This window comes from Acinonyx jubatus, chromosome E3, assembly GCF_027475565.1.
Source record: "Acinonyx jubatus isolate Ajub_Pintada_27869175 chromosome E3, VMU_Ajub_asm_v1.0, whole genome shotgun sequence".
Classification (NCBI taxonomy): Eukaryota; Metazoa; Chordata; class Mammalia; order Carnivora; family Felidae; genus Acinonyx; species Acinonyx jubatus.
This window is the reverse complement of record NC_069398.1, coordinates 27729868-27753112: the sequence shown is the minus strand read 5'-3', so window position 1 is coordinate 27753112 and position 23245 is coordinate 27729868. Positions and strand designations below refer to the sequence as shown.

The following is a 23245-nucleotide window of genomic DNA, read 5'->3' as shown; positions in this document are numbered from 1 at the left end:
TGTGCCGCCATCACCACCGCCTGATTCCAGAACATTTCCATCACCCGAGAAAAGAAACCCTGTACCCATTTACACTCCCCATCTCCCCCCACCCAGGCAACCACGAATTGACTGCCTTTCTGTCTCTGCAGGGGTTGACCCCTCTAAACATTTCACTTAAATGAAATCATACACTGTGTGGTCTTTTGTGACTGACTCCTTTCACCTAGCATCAGAGTTTCAAGATTTATCCGTGTCGTATCCTGTGTCAGTGCTTCATTCCTTTTAATGGCTGAATAATAATCCATCGTATCGATACGCCATGTTTTTTTAATCCATTGTCGGTTGATGTGATGGCCATTTGGGTTTCTGACGCCTTTTGGCTATTGTGAGTATGCTGGTGTGAACATTCATACGCAAGTTTTTTGCACAGATTCACGGTTTCCTTTCTCTTGGATATGAACCCAGGAGTGAAATTGCTGGATAATATGGTAACTCTGTGTTCAGCTGTTTGAGGAATTGCCAGGGTGTTTTCCAAAGTGCCTCATTTTACATTTCCATCGCCGGTGTATGAGGGTTCCAGTTTCTCTCCATCCTCTCTAACACTTCCCTCTATAGCCTAGTGGATATGAAGTGGTATCTCATTGAATTAGGGGTTTTGATTTGCATGTTCCTAATGACTAAGGACGTTGTGCATCTTTTCACGTGCTTATTGGCCATTTGCATATCTTCTTTGGAGAAATATCTATTCGGATCTTTTGTCTATCTTTAAATTCAGTTGTTTGTCTCTTTGTTGAGTTGTAAGAGGTCTTTATTTATTCTCTATTCTAATCCCTCGTCAGATAAGTGATTTGCAAAAATGTTCTGGGATCCCAATCTGTGGGTTCTTTCGTTTTCCTGATAGCGTCCTTTGAAGCACACAAGTTTTAAATGTGATGAAATCCAATTTACCTATTTTTCTTTTGTTGTTTATGCTTTTGGTATTGTACTGAAAGTCACAAAGATTTACAGTGGTGTTTCCTTATAAGGGTTTTACAGTTTTAGCTCTTATATTTTGGTGTCTGATACATTTTGAGTTAATTTCCACGTACGGTGTGAAGTAGGGGTCCGGCTTCCTTCTTTGGCGTGTGGATTTCAGTGTGTCTCTGCATTGTCTGTCAAAAATTCTTTCCCCACTGAATTGTCTTTTCACCCTTGTCAAAACTCAGTTAACTACAATGTGAAAGGTTATTTGCAGACTCTCAGTTCTGTCCCACTGATCTAATGGCATGTCTGCCCTTATGCCAATACCACACATTCTTTTTTTTTTTTAATGTGTATTCACTTTTGAGAGAGAAAAGAGAGAGAGAGAGAGAGAGAGAAGCAGCATGAGTGGGGGGAGGGGCAGAGAGGTAGACAGAATCCAAAGCAGTCTCCAGGCTCTGAGCTGTCAGCACAGAGCCGGACGTGGGTCTCGAACTCATGTACTGCAAGATCAGGACCTGAGCCGAAGTCGCACGCTTAACCGACCGAGCCACCCATGCGCCCGCCAGTACCACACATTCTTGATTAATGTAGCTTTGCGGTGAGTTTTGAGATTGATAAGTGTGAGTTCCCCCACCTTTGGTTTTCTTTCTCGAGAATGTTTCGGCTGTTTTGGACCCCTTGCATTTCTTTTTTTTTTTTTTTTTTAACGTATATTTATTTTTGAGACAGAGAACAGAGCATGAATGGGGGAGGGTCAGAGACAGGGAGACACAGAATCTGAAACAGGCTCCAGGCTCTGAGCTGTCAGCACAGAGCCCGACGTGGGGCTCGAACTCACGGACTGTGAGATCATGACCTGAGCCGAAGTCGGCCGCTTAACCGACTGAGCCACTCAGGCGCCCCCGGACCCCTTGCATTTCAATACGAATCTTAAGGATCATCTTGCCAGTTTCTGCCACAAAGCTGGCTGGGGTTTTGACAGGCATTGCACCGAATCTGTAGATCGAATTTGGGACTTTTGCCATCTTAACAATATTAAGTCTCCCAGTCCGTGGACATTTTAAAATCTCACTTTCAGATGGTTTATGGCTAGTGGATAGAAAGACCATCGATTTTTGTGTATTGATCTTGTATTGTGGAACCTTGCTGAACACTATATGTATTTTTATATCTTTAAGGTTTTTTTTTTTTTTACTATACACATATATATCCTGTTCATAAAAACCGTGTTTGAAATGCGTCACGTAGGAAAAGAAAAGGAAGAAAACCTCGGGTAGGCATTCGGCCTCCTCCACGGCCCCACTGTGATTTATCTGTGAGGTTTGGGCGGGGGTCGGCTGAGGCCCCAGAAGATAGGCTAGCACAACGCCAGGCACACGTCAGCCACCGCTTAAATGACCCTGTTGCCCAAGTGAAGGGCTGAACAAACCAGGAAGGAATTCGGGCAGCCAGACGGTCCACCTCAGGGGCGCCCTGCTGTTGGCAGAGGCTTTCCTGCTGGGAAGCTGTGACCCTGCCTCGTAGCCTCTACCTGTTGGGCCTGGTTTTGCAGTCGGGGGAGAAAAGACAGCTCATCGTCCTTGCCCACAGCAGCCCTTCAGAGCGTGCTGACAGCCGGAAGGTCAGATGTGCGTGGCAAACGGTAAAGGAAAGAGAGGACTAACCGCCGGTTACTGCTTTCATCGTCTCTACCGTAATTGTCCTGCTGTTCTCTGCCACAGATCCCTTCCCCGTGGCCCCACACCTTTATTTCCCCGCCTGTCCTTCGTGACACGATCTTCTCCGGGCCTCTCCGGTTGCCTTCTCTTAGAGACTTGGTCCAGGCGGGAGGCGGGTGGTTACGGAATATTCCATCGGTTGTATAGGAAGCAACTGCGTGGTGTTACCCACGTCTACACTGGATTGCTTCCTAACTGAAAGCGTCCTGTGGGATTTGTCCATCCCGCTTCCAGCCGTGTGGGGATTTCCAGCGAATCTTGTCCACTTGGTAACTTTGCAGTAACAGACTGGAGAAGGCGTTTCCTATAATTAATTCCCTGCCACGCGGAGTATCCCGGATGTGATGCTTCCTCACTGGTGTCTGTCTGCGAGTTGGAGGTCATGAAGGAATGTGACCTTGACAAAGAAACCTGGTGATGGCTGCTGGGCTGGCCGGGGCAGGTGGGCAGCTGGGCTCCCACGTGGGCGCGTTCCCAGTCTCTCCTCCTTCCACGTTGCTCCAAAGGCAGCCTGGGCGCCAGAAGAGGGGCACCCTCCGCCCCGGGGTCCTCTCGTGTCTCCCACGTATCTCACAGCAAATATGCTCTCTGCCGCTGTGATCTTGCTGTAGAAAACGTATACCTTCCTTTTACGTGGCCGTGTTCATTTCAAATGAGAACTCCAAAGCTGGGGCCACGCCCGCATCTCTTTTGGACAGGATCTTGGTCATTCTCCGTTGACTTCCGGTTATTCCACGTGACTCCTCCAATCAATCGTGTTTTGCTCTTGAAAGACGGAGAGCGAGACAGAACTGTTCTCGTCCCTGAAGCTCTTGCTGGTCCTTGTCGGCCTATAGTCCAGCAGAGCACATCGATCTGAAGATTCTGTGAATGGTCCGTGTTTATTCCTAACTCATTAGCTTGGGAATTCCCAGGGTGCAGGCTAGGGGGTGTTTGTGGGCGTGCCATTGCCGCCACGGCATCGTAGGTGTTGTTTAAGCGTCTCCGTTCCCCCAAGACTTGAAACAGAGGAAGACGGCCTGTGGCGTGGTGGCAAGAGAATGCTGCATTTGGATTTTTTCTAGAAAGTTACCAATGTTTTCTCAGATTCTGTACACTCCAGATTCTGCCGGCTGCTTGATATGGGAGATTCTCATAGTTGATTTTCACAGCCCAGCAAGGAGCAGGTTATTCACTAGACAGATGAAGAGACCAAGGCGTAGTTTAAGTAACCCCCCTCCAGACCATCCGACAAGCATGCGCTAGGGCCGACCTCACACCGGCGTCTCTGTTCCTTCGAAGCGCACGTTTCTTTCCACTGACTGCACGGCCCCGGGCCCCGTGCAAGCCCCAGGGTGCTGTGCTGGGTGTCATCATATGCTTAGTGGCGTCCTTTAGGGGCCTGGCTCCAGACGTGGTCGGTTTCCGCATCTGAGAAGCGGCGTTACCGATCTGGCAACCGCATCACCATTCACAGCAACCAAGGCTGATTCTCCCTACTTTGCAGACAAGGAAACTGAGGCACAGAGGTTAATTCGGTGGCTGAGGTAGCACACCTGTGTCAGTGCTGGAGCCGGGACTCACCCTTCTTCTTCCCACACCATATCCAGGCCCTCAGCCCTGCGTGCCACCACCCTGCCTACCACCTGTGCCTGGCAGGGCCCCGGGCGGCACCCTGGAAACACGAGCCTTTGCATTTCAGGAAACACAACACTGGGGGAGCATGAGGACCAGTCCTTCCGTCTCATCTCGTATGTTTTTGGTGATCCCTAGGCCCTTGTAAAAAGCCCACACCATTGTCTGTACCTGGGCCTCACGCCTGGCGTGACGGGGTACCCGCGTGTGGCCTGTGGGGGGTGGCAGCCCAGCGGGGCAGGGCCAGGCGCCCGCAGCAACCTGCTCACCGCACCGAGGAATGGCTTCCTTGTCTCTGAGCGCGGCGTGCGACGGGTGTGGCACCCAGACCGAGGCCACCAGTGTACAAGCCGGGTGCGCGCTGTCATAACAGCGAGGGTATCCTGCGCCTCCCAAGTGCTCGGCCCAGTTACGGGCACATTCCTTGTTACTATTTACCTAAAACCTACGAAGAGGTCTTATTTTCTCCCATTTTAGAGACGACATCACCTGGTGATTTCATCACCTGGTTATTTACCCCACCCGCCCCCCGCACCCCCCCCCCACCCGCCCGCCCCACCGCTTTCCTCCGCTGCTGCCACTTCCCCAGGGCTTGTCTTGTTCCAACAAGGAAGTTAGCGCTTCCCTAAACTAGGCCCGAACTTGGCTCTCATGGCTTCCCGCTTTTTAGACTAGACTAAATGGGGCACGGTAAAAGCCCCCCTGAAGCTCTTAATTATAGGAAGCTGCCTCCTCCAGTCTGATGCTACAGTTACCAATGCCGCAGGATGCAGCAGTGCATTACGAGGAGTCCCTTAGCCCGTCAGCCGTTTCTGCCTGGAACCTACCCGCATCCATTCACAGATGCTCCCCAGGCAGCCTCCCGCGTCCGTTGGGACCCGGGCTCTGGGGTAAAGAGAGGAAGGCGCCTGTGCCCCTGCTCCTGGCCTGGGATAGACCACAGGGTGGTGGGGAGGAAGCTCGTGGACGTGAGTCATCATCACATGGTGTGGGAAGTGTGCAGAGAGGGATTTGCAAAGAGCCCAGGTGGCACAGGGACCGAGTGACCAATGGCGCCCGGGAAATCAGGAAGACACCGCAAAGGAGGCATCACCGAGACTGGCTCGAGAAAGAGAGCTGGACTCCCCCATAGGTGAAGAGCATTCCAGGCAGAGGACCTAGTGTACAAAGACCTAGAGGCCTGGAGGGGCGTGGCGTGTCGAGGGGACCGGGGCTTGGTGTGGAGAAGCCTGGTCAGTGCTGGGACTTCGTGGGAGGTGAAGTCAGCAGGGTGAAGCACGGGCTGCCCTGGGAAGGGCTTTGGGGCCTCAGCCTGAGGAGTGTGGATTGTAGAATGGGAGTGAGGAGAAGCCACCAGGGCAGAGTGGCTCTATGTTTTTTCTGGGTTCTGGGACAGGGACCCAGAGGCCCTGAGAAGGACACACCATACTCCGTGGCAGGCCACAGTTCCGGAGATCTGCCGGGCATGGGTCTGCAGCGTCCGAACTGGAAGTCGTGGGGGTGGGGTGGGGGGGGGGGGAGGGTGTCAATTAAGTCTGAAGCATCAAAGGCAGGAAGGAGATAGTTCTGAGATCGATTTCTGAGGCCAAACGGACAGAACTTGTTACTTGATTGATGGTTAAGGCTGGTCGTCAAGGGGGATTTATACATCTGTAAATATTACACCGTTCCGTCCTTTTTCCACCTCTAAGCAAAGCATCTTCCGGTTAAAATTCAGGCCTGTGTTCGTTTCCCCCCTCCCCCCCCATTCCCTTCCCCAGCGGCAAACAGGAGAATCCTATCGCAAATTCAAGTAACAGCCCCCAACGCCTCAGACCCGTCAGTGTTCCAAGTCACGGGCGAGTGAGGGATTTCCGCAGGGAACGTCACCTGAAGACATCAGCATGCCCCTGAGAGTGAGAGCGCACCCTGTGCGTGTCACACAGGGGCCAGTCGGAACAGGTTGATTCCTTTAAAAGTGGCGTGGCGGTTTGTACAAAAACGGATGCCTTGAGTGTGTAAATTCTCTTCCGACTGATCCTCTGAAAGTGGACACGTAATTTAGATGATATTTGCATGATGTTTCATTCCCCTTCTAGGTACATCACGGGTCAGTGATTATCCCCAGCCCTGAGAACCAGCTCACCAAGAGCTCCACGCCGTTAGATCTTCTGTCTCATTTGATTCTCCAGGGCTCCTGTAAGACAGGCATTCCGGCCGTTCCCTTCTCGTAGGCATAGAAAACAAAATGCAGAGAGGCAGAGGGTACGTGGCTGGCTTAACATTCCCAAATGCACGAACGGAGCCCTGTCGTCAATCCAGTCTAGTGGTTTCAAGTCCTGTGCCCTTTCTACTTTGATACGACCCTCCCCCGCCCTGCCCGCGGTAAAAATAATATGAAATATCCTTTGGCCCTCACGATATTGGGGATTTGGTCCTTGTTTTTACTTTGTGCTATCTTAGCAGTGTGACCACCCCGGGACTGATAACAGACAGCTTGACTAGATCGTGCTGCAGTAACAACCCCAAGTCTCAGTGGCCTACGGCAACAGATTGCTTCTGGTCCATATAATACGGGCCGTGGGCCGACTGCCGGCCCGCGGACCGTGTGTGGTCCTCATTAGGAGACCCCAGGGGAAAAAGTGGCTCCTGTCAGGCCACACTGGCCTCACGACAGAAGAAAAGAGTGCCGTGCTGTGGCTGAACCACTACTAGATTGCTTTTTTAATCTTAAGCTTGGGCGTGGCGCCTGGCCCTGTCACTTGTATTGCGTCGGCCAGAGCAGCTCACGTGGTCAAACCTGACGTCAGGGGGGCAGGAAAGCGCCCGCCACAAGCACACTGCCAGTGCCGCCGCCTGCTCTCCGTCACACAGGGAGGGTGACGGTCACGGCGGCAACGAGTCGAGAACCCGCACGACCCCCAAAACCCCACAGTGCGGTTCTGCTGGCGCCCCTGTGCCCGGGCACCTGCTCACCCCCTCCCGGCTTCAGGGGTCACACAGGTGATCTCCAAAACCCTCCCAACCTGGCCTGAGTGTGCATACGACTGTAGGCAAGGATGGGTTGTTTCAGACTCAGAATAAGCTCCCTTCCAATACACTTGTATCTTTGGCTTTAATTCTTATCACAGAAAAGCCAAAGTCCGCACGGTGAGCATGGCGTTGCTGAGGGGGTAACCGGTGGGTCCGGGGACCTGCCGAGCAGCCCCCCCACGCTTCCTGCCGCTGAGGATGCACGGCCCACCGCAGGAGGGCGCTGTCGGGCGGCTGCCGTGGGGAGAGAGGCTTCGAGCACGGGCCCCAGCCAAGTGGCTGTCGTCACATCAGCACATGAACCATACTTTCCAAAGAACTCTTTACGTTACTAAGCATTTTCATGTAGACTTAAAACGGGATCCCCTAACTGCCTGCTCACTTCGGCAGGTGAAGCTGGTGCTCACTTGAGGCACGTGGCCACTCGTACAATAAGAAGATATCAGACACCTGCCGTGCGCCAGTCAGGAGGAAAGGCAGTTGAGGCAAAAAGCATAGTGCGGGCTTTCAAGGAACCCAGGATCTCCAGAGGGAGCCTCATCCGCAGTCCTGGAACTTCCAGACAATCCCATGTGGTGATGGGTGTGTCCCACAGGCAGCGGGGAGATGGGTCAGTGGAGCCTCGAGGATCAGAGGAACATTCCAAGGAGGCGCCTTCCAGGCTGCAGGGAAATTGCTCGAGTATTCAGGGAACAGGGAGTAACCGGGCGTGGCAGGAGGTGAGGCTGATCCCTGGAGCCGAACAGGTTTTCCCCAGGGCCAGGGCTTGAGTGCAACCAGAGCTGCGCCAGACCTGGCCCAGTTCCGCCACCCCTGACCTTGACCTCGCTCACAATGGCTTTGAGGGGGCGGGGATGGCAGGCAGACTCTACCTCAGGCTATCTCTGCACACTACGTAGGCAGAGTGTCTAACCTGGATCCTCCTTCCAGTTATCTGCTGGAAGACCTTACCTCACACCTCCTCGGGGCTGCCTGCTGAGGGCCTGGCTCAAGGTCACAAAGGCAGGCAGAGCACACACCCGAGCACCTGCAGCAGACAGGCGTGGAGAGGGGAGCAGTTTGGGGACGAGGACGACACTGTCCCTCTCCCCCTCACTCACAGAACGCTAAAGGGAGATGGCCCCGCGTCCCGGGCCGTAACTGCATGCATACCCCAGGAAAGCTCTGGAACGTGACAAAGCCAGCCCTTCCCCGGGCCAGGCACTGAGCCTCCTTACCCCCGTGAGCTCATCTGCCCGCTCCGTCCTGGCAGGTGGGCGCCATCACCCCCAGCCCAGCCCCGGGGCCCCCCTTCGCCCTCAACTCAGAGCCCTGCCAGCCACGGGAACCCGGCAGCCGCCGTCTCTCCAAGCGTGGATAGGTCTCCAGCAGCGGGGATGCGAGCAAGGGGTAGTCTAGTACGCAGAAGCACTAGGAAGTGCCTGGCCGCAGCGAGGGGAATCCCACCACGGAGCTGGGACAGAGGATCGACCGAAACGCAGACTCCAGCGCTGGTCGTGGATGAGGGTGCTGACCATATGGGCGTCAAGAGAGTGAATGAGAATAGAGAGTAGCATCATTCCCAGAACCAACACATTGTTCCAGGTTCGGAGATTGTACGGGGGGCTGGGTAGGGTCCCTCATCAAGTAGAAACTCAACCACGTGCGGAGTGCTCATCCATCGCCTTGTAGTCAGTCCAGCTGCTTAATGAATTAATTAAGCTCATTGCCCTGACCTTGTTCTCCCAGGGGCGGGCTTTGAATTTTCTTGCATTTGTGGAAAGGGGACACACAGGAAGAGAGCTCAGAATCACGGTCCCTGTGTTAATCTGCTGGAGCTGCCGTGAGCAGGTACCACACTGACCAGCTTAAACAACTCACGCTTCTGGGGACTAGAAGGCCAAGATCAAGATGTGGGCAGTATGGGTTCCTTCTGAGGCTATGAGGGAGGATCTGTCCCCAGCCTCTCTCCTGGCTTCTCGTGGTTTGCTGTCAGACTTCAGTGTTTATCACCCCGGTCTCTGCCTTTGTGTCCACATGGGGTCCTCCCTGGATGTTTGTCTCTGTGTCCTAAGCTCCCCGTTCTATAAGGACAGGGTCATATTGAATTAGGCTTCCCCCCAATAACCTCCTCTTACCTTGATCACCTGCAAAGGCCTTATTTCCAAATAAGGTCACATTGACAAGTATTGGGAATCAGGACTTCAACATCTTTGAGGGGACACAGTTCAACCCATAACAGTCCCCAAGTTTGCTGTGTAAATTACCAACACCATTCCCACCTCCCTCCCCATCAACAACCCAGATAGGAGAGACAGGACCACATTTCAGGATCCTTCCACATCCTATCCTTTGCCTACCACAGGGGCAGCTACCCTTTGTACCCTTGGTCAGAATACCTGGAAAGCGAGGGACCCTCGCCAGGTGCATCTTGAGTTGGGTGGAGAAGCCTCTGTTGGTGTCGAGAGGTACAAAGAACAGGCAGGACATCTGCCCTGTTTTCTGGGCAGAAACTCTGCTCCCCGTGAGCACATTGCTCCCCAGAGGGAACAGAAGGATCCAGAGCACAGGGAGTGTTGCAGACATCTGAAGAGGTAACTCCACTTTTCCTCAAACCATCTATGTGTGGAGTAGTCGGATACAGAGGAAATCGGTACTGTTAACACATTTTCCAAATCTTGCAATAGATATTGAAAAAGGTTTTTAGGTTACGAAAGCACAGTATAAAATTTTATGTATGATTTAATCTCAAATACACATATTTTAACAGCTTTATTGAGATATAATTCACGTACCATATAACTCACTCATTTAAAGTCCACAGCCCATTGACTTTGAATATAGTCAATACAGTCAATGTGCAACCATTTCCACAATTAACTGTAGAGCATTTCATCACCCCAAAAAGAAACCCGGCACCCCTAAGCCATCATTCTCCAAACCCCCCATCCTCCCTGGCCCCAGACAACCACTCGTCTACTTTCTGGTCTCTATAATTTGCCTCTGTGACTACATTTCGTTCAACTATATGTTGTTTTCAATTAGAAAAAAAAAAATTTTTGAAGGGAACTAGAGACCAGGGGATGACTTCTACTAGAGAGTGGCAGAATTCGGATTTTTATTTCTCTCCCTCTCTCTCTCTCTCTCTCTTTCCGTATTTTTCTAATTACTCAATGAGCATGAATTGCTAACACTCGGGAGGGGGGAGAAATGTTTTATTTTACAAATAAAGAGAGAACTATCTTGTCTCTTTGAAGTAGTCCTTCAGGTTTCTCCAAACACTTCCCCAGCACCTAAATCCCACTCTCGTTTTACGGGGGGACGTGTGTCTGGGTTCCAGACAGCTGACTTCAAACGGGAATTGGGGGGCACAACGTGCTGGAAGCTCGAACTGCTGGTGTGCTTGCTCTGCACTGGGCTTCCGGAGACCTGTCCCCCGCCAGCCCTTGGGTCCTACTCCCCAGCATCTTCCAGTCCTACCTCAGGTGGCCTCTCTCGGCCCCGAACAAATTGTTGGTTGGCTCCCACGAGAGGCCCTGTAATTAAGCCACATCCTTTTGCCCCTTTAATAACGCTGGAGACAGTATAATTCTGCGAGGGGACAGAAGGAGTATGTAATTTAGTGTCCTCTTCCTGAGCCAATATGAACCCCGTGCATGTAGTATCCTGCGTGCTTCAGGTGTAAAAAGTGATCTGATGTCTCAACAAGTGTGTTCTGCGAGCAAAACAACGTACTGAGTTCATCCAGCAATCAGAGGCTCTCTGGATGTGTGTCCGGCACATTTAGGAGTTTCATGCGCTCCCTTCCTTTGATGAATAGACTTTCTGCTGGCTCATCCGGGTTAAGTCACGAGACAAACTGATGCTGGCCACTGTCACAGAAACTGGCCTGGTGCCTAAGCTAGAAACCTGGGCGCCGTCCTTGACTTGCCTGCCTCCTCTGTGCCTCCTCGTATCAACTCGGTTTGACCCCGTTCTCCCCGATTGGCCCCTTTTCCCCAATCCCTGTGGTTGCCATCGCTCACTGGGTGAGGGCACAGACCCCGGAATGGTCACTCCTACATGCACTGCTGGCCTTTCGCGATCTGACCTGCTCACCTGCCCACTCCTGTTACCCACGTATCCACATTCCCACCCCAGCAGACCCCCATGTTCCCTGGTGTGTTGTGACAGCCCCATCCGTGGGTTGTTGATCTGGATTCCAGGGCCAGAACACAAGAGGACATGCGAGTGCTCTAAGGAGAGCACATAACCACGTGTGCGTGTGTTTCTAGGAGGAGGGTCCTTGGCTTTCATGAAATTCTTTTACTTTTTAAAGTTTATTTATTTACTTTGAGAGAGAGAGAGAGAGAGAGAGAGAGTGCTTATGTGGGACGGGGCGGGGGGTGGGCGGTAGGTGGAGGGGCAGAGAGAGAGAATCCCAGGCAGATTCCGCACTCAGCACAGAGCCCAACGCGGGGCTCGATCCCACAAGCCATGAGATCGTGACCTGAGCCGAAATCAGGAGTCAGGTGCTCAACTGACTGAGCCACCCTCATAAAATTAGGCAGAAGTATGTCTAAGAATTGTGAGGCACCCCTCATTAAATTCCTAAGGAGGATGTATGAACCCCCAGATTTTAAGAGTTTTGCTCCAGGTGTTTGAATAGGTCCCTCCCTTTTCACACAGTCTCTCTCCTTCCCATCTGGTGAACTGCTCTTGGATGGTCACTCACTTTCCTGCTTGATGGCCCTTTCTCAGTGTCCCTATGCCTCTGCTTACCCAGCGCTTACCCGGCGGGGATTCAGTCACCTGTTTCCCCTACCGGACCACAGCTCCTGTGGCTGGGAGCTGTCGCTGTGCCCTCACCTCCCACACGGTGTCCGCCTACGGTCAGCTCCCAGTAACCACTGGCAGAGGAAGGAAAGGGACCGTCTTCCTCTGTGGGGAGCCCCCACTCAGCTGGGCAGTGGGACCGAGTGTCACAAATGGCCACATAATTGCACAGCACCGCTCCTGCCTCGTCCCCCTCGCCAACTGGGCCACGTGGATTGTCTCCCTTTCGTGTGTTTGCAGCCATCTTCCCCGAGAGGAAGGCCCAGCTGTCCGGCATTTTCGTGAACAAACCAGGCTTCTGTTTGCCGTGGGAACTCACTAGATGTGTGATGATTTCTACATTACCTCTTGACACATTTTAAGCTCTTTGTTTTTCTTTTCCTTCTTCCATCGCCTTTCAGATTGATGCACTGAGTAAAAGAAGCAAAGAAGCTGAGGCAGCCTTCTTGAATGTCTACAAAAGATTGATTGACGTTCCAGGTAAGCCCCTACGCTCACCCGGCCCACCAGTGGGCGCTGTGTGTTGGCGAGGTGGTGGGTCTTGGGCTCACTCTTCTCAGCTTCTCTAAGGGAATTATACTAGCAATGGCATCTCCCCCAGGAAACAGGGAATTCTGGGACTATGGAGTCTCCAAAACCCAGACTTTGGTTGGGTACGGACATCAGCTGCATATTTGCTGAAGTTAATCAGATAGCTTCCCTTTGATGCCTTTGTAAATGCAGAGACTCAAATCCGTGGGGCTACCTTTCTCTTTGGTATAAAAGGCTACACATTCCCAGAGAAGAAATAGAACCCATGTGTGTGCTACGTAGACATTGTGAACGTTCACGGTTCTGGGCTGGCCGATTCCGCTTTCAGGAGTGGCCCTAATGGGGCACCTGGAACGCTTCCTCCCTCTCAGGTCATCCAGGGAATCCGCAGCCTCTGGGCAAGTCTTTCACTGAAGGGTTATAGCCAAGGGCAAGGGGTGGCCTGTTGACCACATATGTGGGTTCTTTCCTTTAAAGAAACTAAGGAGTTAAATTTTTAATGATGCTCGCTGGGCATTCAGAGAAGCGATGGCTTTTCATTCCTTATTTTAGAAAAGTGAGGCAGATTTTAGGGCACCTTGAGCCATGGGTCCCATTGGTCCTCTCTTTCTGGGTGTTGCCCTCACCAGGAATCCATGGGGGTAGTGATGGCCATGATCACGTGAGTCCCAGCTCAGTCCTGGGAAGGCTCAGATCAGAAAATTAGGAAAGCAGTTTGAATGTCCTCCTCTTTTGACCAAGAAAGCCCAGTTATCACCACCCTCCCCTCCGCAGCTGCTGGAGTTGCTCACTTGCTCCTAGCAATCCTTTGAACATTGCTGGCATTACTGGAGCCACTTTTAACAAGACAGAGCAGAAGCACGTCTCCTTGGTGTCTGTACTTGGGCTCCAGTTCAGGTTCACCATTGGCTCTGCTGTGCCCTCCGGGAGTGGGGGTTCATGGAGGCCACACCAAGCTAAAAGTGGCGGAAAAAGTTCTGGACGCTGTGGACAAAGAGGAGGGAGATAGAGAGTCTCCTGCCAGGGCCTATTGTGAGGTCTTGGCCACATTCTTTTTCTTCTCTGGACCTCAGCTTCCTCATCTGGAAAATGGAATAAGGTGGGGAACAGCCTAGTGATGAGAATGGTTTTCTTTGAACTTCTCACAGTCTTGGAGCACATCCAGCCCTAGGTTCCAAATTCTAGCCTGTTGATTTTCTGCAAGAGTTTGTATCCCCCTAGGGGTTCCCTGAAGACTCTGGCTGGGGCTCACGAAGAGGCTCCTTCACAGTAACTGGATCATTCGATGCCTTACGCGCACTACATCTCCGGAATCGGCCGCGTGTTGGGCCTCTTTGCATTTTCTTTTGCAAGTTTTGTGTTGGTGACTTAGTTGAAAGGGGACAGGCTTATTTTGTCTTCGCCAGAGACCCAGAGAGCCTTTCACTACTGTTTTCTAAATAATGTACACTCTCTTTCTTACACGTCCATTTGTACCTGAGTTTTCCCTTAGTGAAGTTTCTCAACTGGGCAGTCTATCGGATTTCTCTTTCTGAAATTATTTTCTGTCTTTATTTCCCATAAACCAAGAAGAGATTTTTTATTTTATTTTATTTTATTTTATTTTATTTTATTTTATTTTATTTTATTTTATTTTATTTATTTATTTTTTTTTACCAAAACTCCTCTTTGCCTGAGCAGGACTCATTCAGAGACATAGATAATTTTTACAGAATTTTGATTGTAACATGGGCATATATTTATATTTTGCTTTTCTTGCTTACTACCGTCCCAGAAGCATTTTTTCCCATATTGATGACACTCTTCATAATGATCGTTTTTGGCGAGAGAATCCTAGCTTGGCAGTTTCAATTTCAGATGGTAGGAGCAAACGACGTTTGATGTTTTCTGTTAGAGTAAAAGTCCATCGAAATTCGTCCACCTGTTTTGCCCCCCTCCCAGGTATTTCTTTCTTTACAAATGCCATGGCCTGATGGCTCTAACAAGTGCCTTGAAAAGCAGGAATGGAGCTTGGAGCATTCTACCTGTGTGTTGAAGTCTGCTTACTGCTCAGATGAAGTAATCCTGCGGCTGAGGCTTACAGGAAGGGCCTGGTCAATAGCATTGCATTTACTGACAGCCACGCAGTTGCGGGGAGTCAGGGTGTCTTAGCTGTCTGTGCGCTTCAGGCTTCGATCCAGCTGAACCCAGAAACATTGGCGGGGTGTGTTGAGTTGTAGTCGCAAGAAACAGCAACTTACACTGTCAGAAAAGTGAAGGACGCTCCTGAGAATAGCGGGATGGGGATTTCGGCCCTGCGTCACGTGGCCCAGTTCCAGGAGCCCAGGAGGAGCCGACCAGGTGGCTCTAGGAAGAGGGGGAGCCAAGGTCCCACCGGCCAAGGAGGCTGGCCTGGAAGCCTGACAGAACCACCCCCTGCCCCGCACGGACCCCCTGCCCGAAATCTTACTTGTTTGTATCTTTTCCTTGTTTCTCACCTGTTGGCTCTATTGGAAGGAAGGCCCCGTGAGTTTAGCTTTGCGTTGTCGCTCTATGCCCAGCACCTGGAGCGGAGCCTGGCATATCACAGGTGCAGTATGTTACATGGCCCGAGGGGCCCGTCATCCGAGAGCCACCAGGGGTCACACCGGTGGCTCCTGAAGTTCAACCTCGTCTCAGTCCTGACTCCTGAGGTTCAGCCTGAATATCCGGTAGCCCCTGCGCATCCCCACTGGGATGATACGGGTACCCCGAAACCACCCACTGTGTCCGGAGCAAACTGGCTCCTCCTTGCGTTTCCTCTCTCAGCGAGCAGTACCACCTTCCACCCAGCTGCTCACGCCGGAGCACGGGGTCACCGAGCCCTGGCCATGCTGTCTCCAGAATGTTCTGGATTCCATCCACGTCTCTCCACCCCAGCTTTTGCTCTCCACTTCGTACTTCAGGCCACCCTCCTCGCGTCTACACTGCCTCAAAGCGAGTCTCTGAGCTTGCAAGGAGGGGTTGGTCTTCACCCTGCAGGCAGGACAGGCCGATCGCTTACTCCTCCAGATTCACTTGAGACACCATTGCCTGACGTCCCAGGTCCGGCTTAGATGTGCCTCTGCTCTCCCACACACACACCCACTCCCCGCGCCCTGTGGGTTGGCCCCTGTTATAGCTACTTGGTGCTCTGCTGGTTTCCCTTCTGTCCCTCCTCATTTTCCTAGTGTCTACCCCAGTGCCTGCCACGTAGCAGAAACTCCCCAAATATTGGTTGAGGGAATAAATGAAAGGGTCAAATTGTTTCTTCAGAACGTTTTCTGAGGTTTTGCGGTCTCTTAATTGTTCACGCTGAACCGTGCTCCCTAGAGTGGCACTCTCACTGAGGGAGAGCACTCTGGCACGTTGTAACAACCCGGATTGCAAGAGAGCAGAGCGTATCATGCGTTGAGCCGTAGCCATGTGATACCTGTCTGAGCCTCCTTTTGCTTTCGTATCACTCCATACAGATTCACCTGCCTGCGTAGACATTTATAAGACCCTTAGCATTCCGGGTTCAGCAGATCGGCACATGCGCCTCTTAGGGACTGACGTCCAGAACTCGTGTTTGGTTTCCCAGCCGCCCTGCTGGAAATCCCTGTGCCCACCCCCTCCCCCTCCTGCCCCCCTCTCGTGCAGTGGTGTCGCCCAGCTCTGGGGGAGAAGTAACATCGGAGCCCTGGTTCTTCCTTCTTGTTCATCTTCGACATCCCGAATCCCAGATCATGTTATTTCTCTTCCCCAAAGTTCATTCGTGCTAAAGACACGGAATAAACTTTTAAATATGTAATTGTCCTGCGGATTCCGCCGAACGGTTAAAATAGTTAGGACCCCCATCTTTGCTTTCTTCCTCATTTGCCACCAGACTGTTCTGCATTCTCTGGTCAACTCGAAGAGTATCTTAAGCTGCTTTTTATCGGAAATACCCTGCTTACTTCAGCCAGAGCACTCTCTTTCCGCACTGCTGTGACCTCCCCCGCCCCACCTCCCACTGATGAGTCAGTGGGTCAGCACCTCAAAAGCTGGCCCCTCCCTGTATCGCAGGAACCATGCTGAGTCCCAGGGGTAGAGCCGGGAGCAAATCAGCCACATGGCTTCCCGTTCTCATGGGCTTCAGAGGGTGCTGGGAATGTGGGCATTAAAAGTAATCACACACATAGTCATTGTAGCGTGGGTGTGACAACTTTGGAGACAGAGCCCATTGGGCATGAAGTGTAGATTGGGAAGGACTGGGCAGGGTCCCAGCTTGGCGAGCACGAGGAGAGGGCAGTAATGTCATCTAAACCAAGACACTGGTTTAGGGGGCGCTGGGTTCACGGGTCAAGGGGGCGCTAATAGTTAACGCCCGAGTAAAGGTCACACACCAGTATGGTCACCCAGCTGCAAAGGCAGGTGGGGGCCTGGTAGGTTATGTGAAGGATTCTGGACTTTGTCTGACCGAGAAACCAAGCATGGCTCGTGAGCATGGAAATGCCACGATCAGATGCGTGTAACAAAAAAGTCATCCCGACTATACGGGTAGGACAGCAGATTACAGAGGTGTCCCGAGGGGATCTGGGGTGCGAGAGATGAGGTCCTTTGGTTTCAGGCGGCAGGAGTGAGATTAGAGGAAATGGACAGATTTCACCTGCATGTAGGAGGTAACGGTGGATGGTTGAGGAAGGCCACCAGGGCAGTCCGCGCCTGGACACGGTGAGCGCGGTGCAGTTTCCTTCAGGACTGGTTTCCGTGGTTCCCTCTGGTGTATTACTTAAAAGGAGGACCAACAGACAAGTTCGGAGGATTAATCTCTCTTCCTGGTTCTCTTATCGTCTCTGATCGTTGTCCTAATTGAAAGTGGCCTTTGGCTTTATCGTCAATGTCATGGCAGTAGGAGAGCAGATTTACATTTTGATTCATAAATAAGTTAGGATTTTACTGCGTCAGTCTAGATGGCTTCATCTGTCAATTTTGTCACAGACGGATTTTTATATCCTCATGTTTATGGTGAGCAGATAGGGGTAGCTTACACTTGGACAGAGCTAAGATCTTTTTATTTTAATACACCTCTGATTGAGATTCATATTTATATTTATTACTTGCTGATGATTAGCCATACGGAGAAGAGCTTCATGGTAGCCATCTGCCAACAACGTGACTTGGTAAGGACACCTAGGCATGGCCCCCCCAGATGGGGAGTCCCTCTGCGGCCGGCTCCCTCCGGAGCCTTGCGTCCTTCTGCATGGGGATCTGTGGGTGAGGGCCAAGTTCAGTGAATATCCGTCAACAACAGTGACCCCGAGTGTGCGCAGAGATGTTCAAGGTGTGCTGTGTGAGAAGTCCCAAAACACGTTCCCTCGGCCAGCACCTCCTGGCCGTCTGCTGTGTGCCTGCCCGGCGCATGCACCCGACATAAAAGGTAGTCGAGGCTTGGCCCTTCCTGGGTGGCTCCTTTTCGAGCAGCGGGGGGACCACACGGCCTTTGAGAAAACACTCCCATAGTGAAACTGGCAGCGTCCATCCCTAACTGTAGTGAATGGGGAAATAAGTTTCTCTTAAAGGGGGGATCCTCTCAGACGGCTGGAAATATTCTGGAATGACCACCTCAAGGCTCTGAGATAGCTGGCATGTTACTGTACTGTGAGAAAACTGATGATGATACGCGTAATCTGCCAGAAATTTACCTCGCCTGAGCGACTTGCTCTTGCTTCTTGATACTCTTCAGATTTTTTTTTTTTTAACAATGAGCATGTATTTATCCCGACAACGGGGTGGGGGGGGGGGGAGTCTGGGGGGGAAGCATAAATCAGGAAAATAATCACAATCTTAGTTTGTGAATAGCCCTTATTAGTGGATCACAGATAAGAACTTAAGCCCTTGTCAGTTGAGTATCTGTGAGACACTTCTCAATTGGTGGGAAGCACAACTGTGACTCTTCTGTCTCAGAAGCACCTCGGACATTTTTTTGGTTTGTTTTCTAAGTTGAGAAAGGAGAAAAAGACAGAGCAGGAGGAGCTCCCGCCTGTGCCTCTCAAGGCTTTGGGTGCCGGTGCATCGGGAGAGCCTCCCCGCAAAAGCTCGCATCGCCTTCTTGCCTTCATCTGTGGCCAGCCCGACAAGGAATCATCTTTCACTCCTTGCTAAGATGTGGTCTAGGTCCTCCAGACACAAACCCTTCAAACACAAAGGCAGTGCCTGGAAGGGTTTATTTTAAGATTTAAATCTTAGGAAGCACATTACCAGTGATATAAAATATTCATTGACTCATGACACGCCGCTAGAACTCCATGTTTCATGACTGCCCGCTCTCACTTGGTTTCCGCGGAATAACTGGCCTGCAGGTGTAAGTTGAGGCAGTAGTTTGCAGAAGTCTTGGAAGAGAGCTAGCCGGAGAGAGGCCACTGTGTGTTCGGAACCCATCGAAATGCCTCCAAGGGGCTCCTCCGGGAGGTTTTCATTTGCCCTCGGGGAATACCTGCGCTGGTGTAAATATCCCCGCCTGCCCAGCGTTTGAGGATCTAGAAATAAAGGAGCACGTCATCGTTTTTAAGAACTGCTTTGTAATGCTCCTGCATAAGAAGACAGTACTAATCTGGTCATCTGGGCCCATCACGCTGGTTCCAAGTGAGGACACCACACCGTCAGTTAACATTGAAAAATACTGTTACTTCCGTTCTCCTTTCCCTGCCTGTCCCCCCGACTCGAGGATCCCAATTGCAAGACCGCTGGGAAAAAAGAGGTGAGATCTTAGGATTTAGTTAGAAACACCCCTGGCTTCTCATATCAAGCTTTAAAAGGACGTGCCACTTGGTGGCATTTTTTAAGACCTTACAGATGTGGCCGCTCCAGCCTGATCCTGTGAGGCTGCTCCAGTCCGTGTATTGTAGGTCTCCTGGTGTTGGCAGCCCAGCCGGTGCCCAGGCCCCTCCAGAGAGAACTCTGTAACCTCAGGATCCCCTTTGCACATTTTCAGTTTACCTTCATAAGACATTTTCATTCACACGCAAGAATCAGCCACCAGCACCCTAACAGGCCAGAGGACGAACTAGGGCTGCAGCCAAGATATGAAGCCTGTGGGTTTCAGATGCCCTCCTGTCTCCCCTCTGGGTGCAGGGCCAGAGCTGGTCCCGAAGCAGCCTGGGGACCAGAGGACGAGGGACAGTTCCGCTCTGCCCAGCACAGGTGACTGTAAACCAGACAGGGTGGAGATTCTCTGCCCTCCCTGGCCAGCCTCAAACAAACGTGGGGCCTGACGAGCCTCACCATCGTAGGTCTGCGAGCTGAGGAATCGGCTACGTTTTAAAGAAAGGCGAACGTGACCAAGATGGGCGTCAGAGTGCCGGCCGCCACTTCTGCACGCTGCCCTCCTCTCCTGGGCTGTCCCTGCCCCTTCCTTTCCCGGTCCCTCGTCCCCGTCCCCGTGCGGGAACTCGTGAGCCGGGACTTGGGGATCCTGGGTTCCCTGGCGTGGGGAGGTGTGGCGCCTCTTCCCCCCTTAGCCATAGCCGGGGTGGTCCTGGCACACTTCATATCTAGACAGCTTTTCATCAGTTGCTCATCAGCATGCTAATTGCTGTATGACTAATTATGCCCTGAATTCCAGTTGATTTTCTTAATGAGACAGCTGGGTTAATTATGTAATCGTATGATTACATTAGCCTAGAGTGCCCCGGCGAAAAGTAGCGTCTGCCACGCTGTGATGTCATCGCAGGGATGGCACTCACAGGGGCACATTCGCCCTCCGATGGTGGCGGGGGGCCCCGTCGCCCGCAGAGCTCTCTGCGCAGACGTGGGCTTGGATTTAGCAAGGTCGTTCTTTCCAGCCCTCGCGGTGTCTGTGGAGAAGCAGCTCGCCACCAGCCTGTCCACACCCTCCCCGGCGCACCTCGGGCCCCAGCCAATCGGAAGCCCTGCTTCCCAGCCTCTGCCGCTCGCTCTCCATGAAGTCCCGTGGCATCCTCCTCCCTCCAGAAGTTCCCTGCACCAAGACTGCCACGTTTTATGGGAGCGCGCCAGGGCTTCTTTTATGGTGACTCAGAGAACTCAAAAGGAGAGGAAGACCAGGGAAGTCAGTTTACGCAAAGCGTAAGGAGCATAGACCGGCCCAGCCTCATCGCCCTCTTCCCCATACGGGTACTATTCATACCGTCTTTCCACCCTGATCTCCGCACCCCTCCTGGTGCGCGAGAAAATACACGTGATCAGAGGAGGGGGACGTCTTCAGCCACTGGCCACCTCTCTAAGACTCTGAGAGTCGGTAATGCCTGCTGACCACCCTCCGGCCCCCGACCACCTGCAACCCTCCCCCAGCGTCACGGCCGCCTCTCTTCCTGGCCAGGCTCTGAATGGGGGGACAGATCCCAGTCTCTGCTTAGCCTTTTTCTTTTCACCATTTACATTCTCTCCCTAAGTGACTTTTCTTTTTAAGTTTGTTTATTTATTTTGAGAGAGCGAGAGAGAGATCATGAGCAGGGGAGGTGCAGAGAGAGAGGGAGAAAATCCAAAGCAGGCTCTGTGCCGTTAGCCCAGAGCTCGATGTGGGGCTTGATCTCATGAACCATGAGCTGAAATCAAGAGTTCTGACGCTCAACCTGACTGAACCACCCAGGTGCCCCTTCCTAAGGGACTTCCAATGTGTGTTATGCACCCAAATTCCACCGGTTGATTCCCTGCCCCTCCCCCGCGCGCCCCCCCCCCCCAACCTTCCGAGGAAGGGAAAGAGCATCACCCAGGGAGTCAGCCTGGAATCCTTTCTTTCCCTCACGCCTGTATCAGTGCATCAGTAAGTCCTGCCGACCCGACCTCCAGAGGGTATCCCAAATTCGGCCTGATGCACATCAGCCGTTACCACCCTCTTCCAGGCCACTGTGACCTCTCCTGTCTCTTTGCTCCCCCTTCTCCTGTCCAGCACAGCAGCCAGACAGGTCTAAGTCAGTGGTGTCCAAACCACTTTTGTTCATGTGCCCCAAATCCTGAATTCATACCCCCAGCGTATGCTTATGTATGTACTTGTTTAAATAATAACACACGTGTAATTACAGAAACGTATTAAATACACTGTAAGACATATGCTAAAAATGGAATTAGAAGGTTGTGGTGAAGAGTAAAAGCAACTTCACATTTGTATTTTATCAGCAGTACAAAAAACTTTGCTCTCATGAAAAAAATCATACTTCAAAGTCAACTTGATGGAGGCGTGATTTGCATATGATAAAACGCACCCGTTTTATGTATATAATTTGATAGTGTGGCCACCCTCAGAGCCTGGATATGGATCATATCCATCGCCTCAAAAGTTCCCTGATGATCTCAGACCCCAACAACCGCTGATCTGCTTTCTGTCGCTTTCGATGAGATTGGCCATTTCCAGCATTTCGCATAAAGGGAGTCTTCGGGTATGTTCTCTGATGTGTCTGGCTTCCTCCCCTCAGCATGGTATGCTGGGGATTCATCTGTGTCATTCGTCTGTATCACAGTCCTTTCCTTGTCGTTGCGGAATGGTGTTCCATTCTATGGGATAGTACAGCGTGCTTATCCATCCGTCTGCTGACGGACATTCAGGTTGTTTCCAGCGTGGGGCTGTTGTATTTGGCCCGCTATAAGCACTCATGTACATTTCATTTATTTATGATTTATTTTGAGAGAGAGAACGCACGCACGCGTATGTAGAGGAGCAACAGAGAGATAGGGGGACAGAATCCCAAGCAGGCTCCGTACTATCAGAGCCCGACGTGGGGCTTGAACCCTCGAACCGCGAGATCATGACCTGAGCCGGAATCAAGAGTCGGATGCTTACCCAACTGAGCCACCCAGGCTCCCCTGGACATACATTTTAAACGGGCTAGAATTTAGGGCTAGAATTGCTCAGACCTAGGGCAGGTTGTGGTTAGCTTGGTAAGAAACTGCCAAACTGTCCTTTTCCAAGTAGCGGTGTCGTTTTATCCCCAGTGAGAAACCAGAAGGAGTTGCATTTGCTCCATGTTCCCTCCATCAGTTGTTCCTTTCGGTCTCTTCGACTTTCCACATGGCGTGTTTTGTTGCGATTTTAATTAGCATTTTCCTGACGACTGATGATGCTATTTTTTCATGTGCCTTTTGGTCATTCTTAGATCTTCACTAGGGTTTAAAATCTTTTGCCCGTTAAAAAAAAAAAAAGAAAAAAAGGAATGTCGTACCGAGTTGTAAATGTTTAACATATTCTAGATACAAGTCCTTTTTCAAATATATGCACTGCAAATGTTTTTTCCCCATATGAGGATAAGGTTTTATTTTAATAAAGTCCAGGTTATTATTATTTGTTGGTTGTTCCTTTTTATGTTCTGAGGAGTCACTGCTTTAGTTATAATTTTCTTCTCTTGTGTTTTTTGAGTGAAGTGGTATGATTTTATCTTTTACCTCTAGGCCTGTAAACATTTTGAGTTAACTTTCATGTATGGTGTGATGTTGGGCCAAGTTTCATTGAACATTAATGGACGCTATATGTGAGATATTTTTCTGGAGCCTCTATTTTACTCCATTGATCTGTGTATCTTTCCTTATGTTAATGTCACACTATCTTGGTTACTGTGGCTTATCAGTCTTAAAATCAGGTAATATAAGTCCTTTATCTTTGGTCTTCTTTTTAAAAATTGTTTTGGCTAGGTGAATTTCAG

The 23245-nt window shown here is 51.3% G+C and overlaps 1 protein-coding gene across 9 annotated transcripts in view; it reads left to right on the top strand.

Annotated features, from left to right (window-relative positions):
- The window catches only part of CUX1 (cut like homeobox 1), a 375851-nt gene that overhangs the window by 193081 nt on the left and 159525 nt on the right, over nucleotides 1-23245 (top strand). For all 9 annotated transcript variants that reach the window (XM_053213812.1, XM_053213810.1, XM_053213809.1 and 6 more), the window contains one exon: nucleotides 12485-12563. In XM_053213812.1, the coding sequence (XP_053069787.1) occupies nucleotides 12485-12563 (79 nt within the window). The remainder of the gene's footprint in view (nucleotides 1-12484; nucleotides 12564-23245) is intronic.